The sequence below is a fragment of the Zingiber officinale genome, chromosome 5B, assembly GCF_018446385.1.
Source record: "Zingiber officinale cultivar Zhangliang chromosome 5B, Zo_v1.1, whole genome shotgun sequence".
NCBI classification, from domain to species: domain Eukaryota; kingdom Viridiplantae; phylum Streptophyta; class Magnoliopsida; order Zingiberales; family Zingiberaceae; genus Zingiber; species Zingiber officinale.
The window spans coordinates 4578219-4590644 of record NC_055995.1 but is presented as its reverse complement, the minus strand read 5'-3'; the positions used below and the strand labels follow the sequence as shown (position 1 = coordinate 4590644).

The 12426-nt window shown below is 35.2% G+C and overlaps 1 protein-coding gene and 1 non-coding gene across 2 annotated transcripts; one reads left to right on the top strand and one right to left on the bottom strand.

The window, feature by feature from the left end:
- The first annotated feature begins 7758 nt into the window (after nucleotides 1-7758).
- LOC121987993 lies at nucleotides 7759-7961 on the top strand. Its single transcript, XR_006113777.1, has one exon. It is a non-coding gene; the product is annotated as a U2 spliceosomal RNA (small nuclear RNA).
- Nucleotides 7962-8311: 350 nt separating this feature from the next.
- Nucleotides 8312-12184, bottom strand: LOC121983967. Its single transcript, XM_042536684.1, has 5 exons — nucleotides 11765-12184; nucleotides 11168-11245; nucleotides 10208-10307; nucleotides 9115-9257; nucleotides 8312-8770 (listed from the first exon to the last, which is right to left on the bottom strand). Exons 1-5 carry the CDS (start codon nucleotides 12074-12076, stop codon nucleotides 8561-8563), a joined length of 843 nt encoding a protein of 280 aa, XP_042392618.1. The 5' UTR covers nucleotides 12077-12184; the 3' UTR covers nucleotides 8312-8560.
- Between the last annotated feature and the right edge of the window lie 242 nt (nucleotides 12185-12426).

Here is a 12426-nt window from a genome sequence, read left to right as displayed (position 1 = left end):
ATTGTTCATGGAAGGCGCCTTCCAAGTGGAAGATAAACTCCTTAGTAGCTGATCTCTTCACTTGGGTGATTCTCCGGCTAATTGGAGTTGAGTTCACCTGAACCCAATTCTGATCTTTTCCTCGAGCAGGCTTCCTCCCCGGCTTCTCGCCCCTCTAACATCGTGCATGTTCTTCTCATCCACCAATGTACTCTTCGGCAGCATCTCGTCCCTTGGATGCACAAAGCCTGTCGGCTCCTTTTCTGTGCCACCCTTCTCACTATCTACGTCTTCCACTCGACTTCTTGTGTTCCTAAGCTCCTGCACACTTAGACAAAGACAAAATACAACAAGACCTAACTGAACTTGGTTGACCACATCAAAACTACCCGGGATACTTACAATCCCCTCCTTTTTAATGTACATCAACCCAAGTTCAAGTTAGGTTTAAAAATACAATAACATAATTAAAGTAGATAACAAATTTCTTGTAAATAAAAAAATCCCCTTAACTTGTATCTATTCTCCCCATTTGATCACATCAAAAATAATTTTAAAAAAATTTCTAGGGGTGCATTACAAATATTACTAGTAGGCTAATATTTTTCAGAAATAATAAATCAAACGTTATTAAGAGTATGTTTTATCGAAAATGTTTATAGGGATAGAGCATATTATGTTTTATCACATAAGAATAACATTTTAAAAATTTAAGTCTGCGAAATAAATTTAAATTTCAAAGTGAAAAAAATAACTCAACAGTAAATAAAAAATTAAAAAATTTATTTGTAGATTAAATCATCAAATATTATAGAAAAACTTTCAACTCAGAATACAAACATAAAAAAAAAATATTTTTTTGGTTGAGATAATTTCTATCATAATAAGAAAAATTAGAGTTTAATCTAAAAAAAAGATTTTAGAACCCAATATAGGTTTCTGCCTACTGGATTTAGTAAAAATTTGGGAGGTATATATTTTTTAAGAATTTTTCTAATTTATCCCTAGTGATTTTTAATGTACTAGTTGATTCTACCATAATTTTAAAATTTTGGTTTTTTAAAATTGTTTGAATATGCATGGTCATTTTTCAACTTTTTGATTTTTATTTTCATTTTTTTATTTTTCTAATTTTAAATTATTATACATTTCTAAGAGACATGAATTGGTTGAAGTCATTTTTATCTTAGTATTTTCTTTTTCTAGTTGTAGTATATTCTTTGAAAGCATTTTAATAAAATTGAAAGACTGCTTGGGAGATAGTGTGCGTACCTCACTTATCTCGTGTTATGATGCTCCGCCTTCATCAGAGCTTTCTTCTGAAGATCCTCCCCTTTTATCGATGCTCATCTCTGAGCTGCTTTCATCTTCTACCTGGTGATCTACCATTAGAGCTTGTCCGGTGTAACCTTCAAACTTGAAATTGGAGGACGACAATTCATCCCATGTAACCTTCAGATTCTTATGCTTTAATCTTGTTGGTCTTTTTCCATTGTCTTTCTCCTTCTTCTTCAGTTCTGGGCAGTCGTCCTTGATGTGCCCTTCTCCTTGGCAGTTGTAGCACCGAACCTTCCTTTTGCTTTGAAAGTGCTTTTTCACCTGCGACTTGTTAAATTTATTAGATTTAATAAATTTACTAAATTTTCTTACCATTAGGACCGCTTCGTCTTCATCAATTGACACTTTGGAGTTTAGATCGTCCGTTATTGCCTTCAAGGTGATGTTCTGTCTAGACTCCTTTGATTCTGCACATCTATATTTGTGAAGTTCCAAAGTGGAAAATAAACTTTCTAATGTGCTTACCTCTAGATCTTTAAAAATATTATAGGAGTCGACAATTGAGGACCATTCGGGTGTCCTTGGAAAAGTATTTAATGTGTACCTTAAGAAATCTCGGTTTGTTACCTTTTCTCCAAGATTTGTGAGTCCGGTGATCAACTCCTTCAATTTAGAGTGTAGTTACGCTACTGATTCTCTTTCTTTCAGCCGAAAGTTGATCAGTTGGCTCCAGACAAGATCATGTTTTAAGAGCTTAGCTTCGGACGTACCTTTGTATTGCTCCAGAAAATTCTCCCAAAGTTCCTTTGTTGATTCGTAGGCGCCAATTCTGCTGACTTCTTGTGGAGGCAGCACTCTCAGCAGATAGAATTTAGCTCGTCCATTTGCTACGAAGTCCGCTTGCTCCTTCTTGGTTCACTTATTCTACTTTTTCTACCCCTTGTTGGTCGTTAGGGGCTACAAAATCATATTTAATTATCAAAAAAATTTCAAAATCAGTTTTAAAAAAATACTTCCATGTGTTTCTTCCATAACACAAATTCTCTCTCAAACTTTGACGAGTAGATGCTCGGTCCGGAATCATCTCGGTTTTCAGTCGGAGGTTAGTCCTTCTAAAGCGTTCTGACTCTGATACTACTTGTTGGAGCAGCAAGGCCGGCAAGAGAGGGGTGAGTTACATATAAAATAAAAACTAACCACTTCTCATCCTTTGTACTTGATTAGTAGCATAATCTTACTATTTTATTAAAAACCTCCCCCCTTTACTAACTAACTTTGGCGAAGTCTAAAATGAATTACGTTAATATCCTTTTTTCTATTCGCACTAAAAATAATTCCAAGATTTATTAATAATTCCACGAGCGAAACAATCAGTGATCTAGATTTCGAGACTCAGCTACGGCATGTTATTATGAATTTTTCTCATCATTAATTTTCTCTATTTTCTCTGATTATTTTATATAAAAAAATATAGTTCTCTTTAGTCCCACATCTTAGAATTGACAACACTATGATTAAAGAAACTTCTATAAATATTTTAGACCAACAATATTAAAAAAATATACTTTTCTTAGTTTTTTATTAAGATAAGTATAATATTAAATTAAATTAATTTTTTTCATAGGGAAATCGTAAGGGTGACATTCGAAAATTCAAACAATTCGGATTTTCAAAGACCCAAATAATTCATATTTTCAAAAGTCAAGTATTCTACCCTAATAACTCCTACTAATGACTCTACTTTAGTATTTTAATGCTAAAATACTTTAATTAATATAATTTCATTATAGAGGGTCAATGTAATTTCAATATATTATATTACAACTAAACAACTTAAAAGAAAAAATAATAATAAAACTGAACTAAACAACTTAAAAGAAAAAATGTAAGAAGGCCAGAATTAACTTGGTTACAACTTAGATGGTTGTTAATCCAAGGCAGTGAAAAACACTAGTAGATCTCCTTCGTTGCTGGCAGAGAAGCCTCTTACAGACGTTGATAGCTCAAGAAATAGACTAGAAAAGAGTACAAGAGTTGTAGTTACAGTTGTTATTTTTTTCCTAGTTTCAGGAGCTTTTTTATAGCTCCTAAAAAAATCTTATCTGAGGGTGGAAGGCGCCTTCAAGAGGGTTCAAGGCGTCTTCAATCGGTTAAGTTTTAGCCATACGAAGATAAAACTTTTTCTTCACTAACGGCTATCAGAAAGCACTTTCAAAGGCTGGAAGGCACCTTCATATTGTTCATCGAAGGTGCCTTCCAGCCATGGAAGGCGCCTTCCAAGTGGCAGATCAGCTCCTTAGTAATTGACCTCTTCAATTGGGTGATTCTCCGGCTAACTGGAGTTGAGCTCACCCGAACCCAACTTCGAATTTCTCCTTGAGCAAACTTTCTCCCCGGTTTCTCGACCCTTGAATGTCACACAAGTCCTTCTCATCCACCAATATACTCTTCCACAGCTTCTCATCCCTCGGATGCACCGAGCTCGTCGGCTCCTTTCCCGTGTCACCCTTCTCGCTAACTACGTCTTCCGCTCGACTTCTTGTGTTCCTAAGCTCCTGCACACATAAACACAAGGATCAAACATAACAGGACCTAATTGAACTTAGTTGACCACATCAAAACTACTCCGGATACTTACATTATGGACAATAATATTCATCTTGGTCAATTATATTAACACTATATAACTTACCTCCATGAATGTGCATGAAAGATGAATTTATATTTTTTACTGTGCTTATTCCGAGTCCTCAGAATCCAAAAAGGTAAATAGATATTTTTTTTACAACCTTTGATTGTTGAGCTGAACCATTTATAGAATGTAGGGTCTGAGACTTATGGCATTACAAGTAAATCAAATTTTACAATGCGTGTTACTTTGTTATGGACGATTAGTGATTATTCAACATACTCAATGTTGTCAAGATGAGCACTGCTGACAAGTTAGCATGTCTACATTGCATAAGTGAATTTGATGTATTTTCATTCTCTTGCAGTGGAAAGATATCCTGGTTTGATTATCATCAAAAAATTTTACAAGTTGATCACCCATTCAGAAGAAATAAGAAAATTTTTAAAAGGAATTAAATTGTTAGGAAACTTCCTCCAGTATTAAAGTTAGGTGAAGAAGTTCTTAATGAAATTAACAGTTATGAATTTCTACTAGTATATCAGGATGGTTCTGATGATATAAATAAGTACATTGTTAGAGTGAACAAGTATGGTTGGAGGAAAAGAATCATATTTTGGGAGCTTCCATATTGAAAATATTACTTATTCGGCATCATTTAGATTTGATGCATGTTGAGAAAAATTTCTTAAATAACATCTTCAATATTATGATGAATGTTCATGGGAAAACTAAAGATACAACAAAATCACATGAGGAATTTAGACAATTAGTAAACAGACCCGAGTTGCATCAGAACGAAACTGGTAAATATCCAAAAGCATGCTATACATTAGACAAAGAAGGTAAGCAAGCATTATGTACTTGGTTGAAAGCAATCAAATTTCCTGATGGATATGCCTCGAATATGTCTCGTTGAGTTGATACAAACAGATTAAAAATGTTTAGAATGAAAAGTCACGATTGTCACATGTTCTTGCAAAGACTAATTCCAATAGCTTACTATGAACTACTTCATAATAATGTTTGGCAAACACTTACAGAATTAAATCTCTTTTTCAGAGATTTGACTTCAAGGGTTATTATGACATTAGATATGCTTCAACTTTAGATAGACATTCCTATGATACTCTGTAAGCTTGAACAAATATTTCTACCTAGTTTTTTTTATTCAATGGAATATCTAGCTATTCATTTATCTTATGAGGCACAACTAGTTGATCATGTGCAATATATATGGATGTACCCATTTGAAAAATTTCTAAGAAAATTAAAGAATAATATTCGTAACAAAATAAGAGTTGAGATATCAATATGTAATATATATTTGGTTGAAGAAGTTACTTTCTTCTGCTTTTATTATTTGACTGATAATGTAAAAGCAAGTATTGTAAGTATCTTTGAAATTCTGATGATACTTGATGTGAGTAGGTTATATATGTTTTTGGCATACTTTAACGCATATCTACTTATATTTCATGAGCATAATTTCCTTTGATTGTTAACTTAATTGATATCGATGAGCAATGAAATACTTGCGAGTTTTCAAGGTTTATGTTATTTGTGTCTCTGAGTTTGTTGAATCTGAATGCTAAAAAAATATATAAAATCTATAATTGTGTAGACAGAAAAAAAAAGATACAATTTTGTTCTTTGAAAAACATTTGATACTTGCTTCATACACGGATGCCACCAAGAGTCTTCCATGTGACCTCATCGATGCCTCCTATAGAAGCAAGAGAGTATGATCCAAGCAAACCGAGCCACTAAATCAACAGAGAGGTCCAGCAGAGAAGGGGAGGAACGAAGTGCTGAGCGAGGCGGAGAGAAGGTGAGACATGAGAACTGAAGAACAATGGAAAGTTAGTCCCACATCGCTAAATTTGGACACAAGTCCAAAAATCCACACATAAGATATAATATACATGAATTAGGGTATGTAAACAGTCACTGTAAGAAAACACCCTACCATGGATGAACCCGTGGGCAGTCAGGGTATGTAAATAGTCACTGTCTGTAGGAGAAATCCACACATAAGATATAATATATATGAATTAGGGTATGTAAACAGTTACTGTAAGAAAACACCCTACCATGGATGAACCCGTGGGCAGTCAGGGTATGTAAACAGTCACTGTCTGTAGGAGAACATCCTACCATGGATGCTCTGTGGGCAGACAGGATAAATAAATAGCCATTGTCTATACCAGAACGCTATACCACGGATGGTACCGTGGACAGGGAGGATATCTAAGTGTATAAATCAAAAATGATAAGTAAGTAGTAACAACCACATTCAAGAGTGAATTCTGCTAGCTACACTGTGATATGATCTCACTAGCATATATCAAGATACTCGATATCTTATACTACGGTGTGGTCCTACTAACACTCAGGCATGGATAAATGTCAAGCGGGTATATTAACTCAATATTCTACATCTATGCTACGGAATAGCATCGCTAGCATAATAGTCAAAGCATAAATGGTCACAAATACCATGGACAATAAGACTGCATGAATCACAAAATAGACTAAAATATAAGATCAAACAATGATAGGTCCAACTCAAGAAGTAACATAGGGTGGATATCAAGGTAAAATACTACACAATGAATACAAATAACAAGATCATACACTAAGGTCAATGAACTATGTAAACAAGGGAAGAAAGTACCCGTCTTAAATGTAGATCGTCGTGAACTATCTCCATGTCAGGATGTGTACCTAACTAGTATCCTGCAATACATAATACATAGTATAGCTAAGTTCTAGCATAAACCAAATAGCTAAACTTAATCTTGATCTGATTAGGAACTCATATTTTAATTCTATTTAATGATGCAACACATCCTTCACAACTAATCTCCTTATGAATTAATCCAATTCAATTAGTTAACCGTTCTGGTTAACATGCTTTAATTATCCAACAAGCCATGAAAATAACAATCTAACTAATCCATTATCTCTTATCATCATACTTAATTATCCTACCAACAAGAATTAATTCATCTTCATTTACCCTCAAATTCTAATTAACATCATCAACTTCGGCATTAACAGAGCATTAATTACCTCAAAACAATCCACTAGATTGTTTCCTTCCCACATCCATGACCAAATCTTGCATCTTGATTAATCAGAAAATGGTTAATTAAAGTCCAATTAAAAATGGTTTAGTCATTAACAGCAATCGGATTTAGTTAGGGTTTACCCTAATTAGGCGTTTCTTCTTCGGCAACAGCTCACTGTGGATGCCGGTGGTCAGCTGGAGGTGGCAGCAACCACTAGGTTGGATTGTGGCAGCTGCTGCTAGGATCACATCGCGAAGAGAGTGACGATGACTTACGAGATGGCCTCTTACTCATGGTTGGAATGGGAGTAGATGACTCACGGGATCAACGGCGTTGGCGACGATGACGACACTCAAGGATGGTGGCGCTCGAGGAAGGCAGTGGATCGAGAGCTAGGCAGGGCTCAGTGGGGCTTGCGGCGGCGTCGGCAGAGAAGCATGAGTGGAGGGGGAGACCCATAGAGGGAACAAGCATGCCTGACGCCGACAGTGGAGTTGCCGACAGCCGACGCAGTGACGAATTCAACGACGTACGAGAAGGGGAAAGGCGGCAGCTAGAATCAGGATCGGGCAGAGGGAGAGAAGTGAACTTTCAACTTTAGGTTAATTGAACTAATCAACTCTCACTTAATTGATATTACTTTCTCTAAGCCTAATAAATTTATCCCTTAAATTTGTCATACGAACTCCATTTAAATCCTTAAAAATTTTTAAAAATTTGTAATAAATTCGATAAGGCTATTTCTCAAATAACACTTATTATTTAATTGTCGCATATTACAATGCAACTATACACTTCATACTTTTTTCAGCCTTTTAGCTAAAATCAAATGTAGTATTTGTTTTTATCTGTTTAATATTTGATATGTGGGTCATCAGCTCACTATGATATTAAATTAATTTTTTTATGAGGAAAGGGCTCATCACAGTCACTTGCTATTGGAATCCTCGTGTGTTGGTCATCCTTGTGTTGTACTATTGTATGGGCTTGGCGCACCCGACCGAATATTTAGATCAAAAGTATCTTTACCAAAATATTATTAAATGGTGAGTTAGTTTGGAAATGAAATTTATTTTTTTATTTAATTTAATATTGATAATATTGTTAAATTATATTACAAATGGTTTTTTTTATTGTATAGATTGATGTAATATTGTTAGATTATTAAGTGTTAAAGGTGTCGTTGTTAATATGCCTAAGGTCTATTATTTATCTCAATCACTCCTTTCATGTGTTGTTGTTGTTGTGTAGGGCCATCTTGGAGGGGCTGTCAAGGTTACGGTTTCACTTCCTCAAATTTCGTATTAATCTACTGTTTATCCACCGGAGGTGGTTAAAAATAAAATTTGCAAAGAGTAAGGTAGAAAAATCATATAAAAACAAAGGTCATAGCAACTAATACAACTCATTTCATTCCTTGTTCATCGTGTTAGTATGCACCAACATGCACAATGAAATGAAATGACAATATTATTCTTGTTACTTGGTAGCACGGACCACAATGAAATGAAATCATAATACTATTCTTGCTGCTAAGTATACCGATAGAAGAGAGCTTGTTATAATCTACCTTACAGCACATCTGAGAACTCGGAAATTTTCAATCGGACTTGTGAAGATTGTGCAAAATGTACAATGATGCTGATGACAAGAATATACATATCGAGTAGCATAGAAGATCCATCCCAGTAGCTATCGTCACCATTTTGCTTCTTTCAAACATCTTCACCAGGAGAATCATGACAATGACATGCCCGACCTTTGTTTTTAACTCGTCAAGTGAGCTAATCTGCATCCACTTTGGCCTCTCCTGTATGGAACAAAAAACTCATCACTTTTTTTTTTTTTGTAGAAAAGGATTTGTTAGCAATTCCAACGTTGTTGTTGCACGTAGGCCAATTGGAACACAACTCAGGAAAGTAAAATTGTTTCTTGTTCGTAGGAGGATGTGGAGTAATACAATTTGCTAGATTGGAAAAAGATGCTGGAACCTCATTATTGATTCAGTTAAGAGACACAATTACCAGTAATTCCAGGAAGAAAGAAAAATTGTTTTGAAGCAGAAACTTAGTGCTAAGTTGGAGCATTTGAAAAAGATTAATTCCAGAGCTTACTAGTTTTTTTTTTTTTTAATCTCTTGAAGATTATTAGTACCTTTAAGGCAAACATCCCAAACAGAGAAGATCCCTTTAAAGCACGATCAACATCAGAAGGTGTCTCAGGGGTTACATTGCTGATGAACAGTCCATATAAACCCATACCAAAAATCAGCATCACTGTTCCAGCAAGATAAACGTCTGCAGATATAATAAATTATCACTACAACTTTCGGGGAGGAAATAACACTTCAAGCAAGCTCCAAATACATGTCAAAAGAAGTCCAAACTAATCTTTCTGTAAATTGCAAATTCGTAGCATGTTTAAACTTAAATGAATTAGCAAGTCCCATGTTCACTTGTATTATCAGTTGAGGGGCAGTTAGGAACATCATACTCTTTTGGATTACACTTTTAAATCACAAATCAAGTTACCAAATCTATCAGAGTAAGGGTTGGCTTTCAACCAAGCCCACTCACACTCTATTTTGGAGCATTTTCTGTTTTGTAAACATGTAAGACATCAATCAATTTATATGCACCGGCTTGAGAGGGAGAATCAAATGTACAAGTTTTTTAACTCGTATGGACTATTATGCCATTAGGGTAATACCAAATATAGTATGCAATATGTAGGACAAGAGCACCTGACAAGTTTCAATCTCTCAACCCAAGACAAGACAAACTTGGTGAGGATGAGGAACCAAAACCACATTTGATATTTTACTTCATTTCCTAACACTATGTTTGTGATCCTATGCATCTTACACAATATAGAGATGTTCACAAGTTTGTGGATCATAAAATTTTACTCATTCAAATTAATATCGCTTTGATAGCAAGATTTTACAGAAATTTGACCGATGCCTTCACTATTGTATATTTGACATCAGTAATATCGTTGAAGCATACTAGAACACACAATCCAGAATATTCTATTGTATCAATCAGATTCATTCATACTTCGTTCTAATACAGTTTGAAGTATACTACATGTTCTGGACCATAATACCACTTCTGTATCACAATAAGAAAGCAATATACGAATATTGTTGAAAGCCTTGCAGAAGGTCCTTATCTCCTTAATAATTAATATGGTAGTATGATATGCAACAATCATCAAAGCTATAATTAATCAGAAATACACTTACCAATAGCCTCAACTAACCGGAGTACCATTTGTCCAGTATGAACGCCTTTAACACAGCTTGTCCAGTAAATCTTATATGCATCAACTATGTATACACAGCCCTAATAAAGTGAAAATTTTAGGGAACAAAAAAAACATTCAAGGTACTTGAAACTTCAAAGGGAAAAATTATGCTTACAGGAGAATCAATGACATAAAAGAATATGCATAAAATGCAAAAATAATATAAGCCTGAATTTGTATCAAGTACCATCGGTATTGAAGCTCGATGTTGTCTGATCTAGCTCCATATTTCATTCAGCTTTTATTATAACAAATTTGAATTCATCAGAAAGGTATTTTCCTTTGCACATCAACTTCAATTATATATGCGCATAGATTGACAAGAATGCACCAAATCACATGCACATTCTCCATTGACTTTGAAAATTAAAGTTCCATTAGTTTTGTACAAGAGACGAGTGTTAACATATTGCAACATTTTGGCGGACACATTCATGTTGTATGAATGCAACTAGTAATTTATCCTTGCATAGAGATGAATTGATGAATGGAGTGATAAGATCCATATAACCAACTCTTGGGACAAACTTGAGTCGATGTGATGATTCATGTCAGCTAGTAAATATACTGTCCATTAGAAAATTGGAAAACTAAATGGTTCTTGTCGATTCAACTTTTGCTACAGAAATTAAATCAAAGATTAATGCTATGAAAAATCTCACCAGATAAACTTTTAGATCTTTGCATATTGACAATAATAAAGAACAAATGATACACCACAAAAATAACATATTTACCAGTAACAGGAAAACTAGTCATGTAATGGCCATTGTTTCCCAAATTCAGAGCTATGAATGTGCTGTTATTAAATACATAATAGCAATAGTCTGTTTTGTTAGAAAAAAAGGGCATACTTATGTTTTTACAAAAAGATTATATTTAACTTGGAATAACTTACATTTAGAAAACATAATATAGATCCAGCAAGTGAGCCACCAACAGCCAGCAGGGCTAGGAAGCGAAAATCAAAAATCACCTGCATTTTAGTTCAGAAATATATTTCATTATTTTGTTAAGCTAGCAGTAGTTAAAGAAATGCACTTACTTTGGTTAACCAAAATTCAAGATTATACTATCAGTAAAATAGAAGTAAAGAACATTGACACTATACAAAAGCATATCAGAGCCCAAAAAAACTTCCTCTTGCCGTGATTTTCATTGAAAACATATAACAACTTGAGCTGACAAGTTGTTGTCACACACACACAAATTCTCGTAGCCAGAAATTTCCATATACAAAGGTCAAAAAAAAAAAAATCACTAAAAAATCCGGAAAAGTTTTGTTATTTGACATCTCCTAGTTAGAAATCCCCATCAACTAAATCATCTACAAATGTAAATTTTAGTTTCACAGTAAAAAGATTTTTGAACTATTATGCACCAACCAGTGGTTCATGAAAAGGGAATAGTGGTAAGAATGGAGATCATGGGCCAAACAACGAATTCCCCAAACCACAAGGATGAATAAAGGAGGAATAGAAGCAGAGTTGCTCACCCTCTCGACGGTGGACTCCGTGGTAGGCGCGGGGCTGAGGAGAGCATTGCCGCTGGGATCGACTGTGAGCTTGTGACCGAACCTGGAATCGGGGTCGACCTCGGCACCCAAATAGGTCCCGTCTCGAGCGGCAGTGGAACGGGGAGCGTTGGGGATGCCTTCTCCATGGGAGCGCGAGTGAGGAGAAGAGGAGGCGGAGGAGGATAAGCTGCAAAGGCGACGGATCGGGGAGCTTCTGCGGGCGGGGCGGAGAACCGAGGAGAGGGGCGTCGACGGCGAACGGATGGAGATGGAGAGGAAGGTGGCTGCCATGGCGAGCGATCTATGGAATCGATCGATCGATCGATGGAGAGGCGGGAACGTGGGTGGGATCCGAGGATCCGTTAGAGATCGGTGTTGCAGAGCCGATAACAATTTCTTTAGAAATAAAATTATATAAGAAGATTATTAGCTGTTGGCTGGTGTGGTGGTCAGTCACTCTCTCAACTATTTTTTGTTTTTATTAAAATATAAAATTACATAAAATCTTTCCTAACAAAATATTTAATTAATAATTATTTAAATAATCGACCTGATCCCACCATCGCTGTCGCGCAAGAGATCTCACTATCTGTCATATTTTGGAGTCTCTCATTTTTATATTTTGGAATTATTTATTTTAA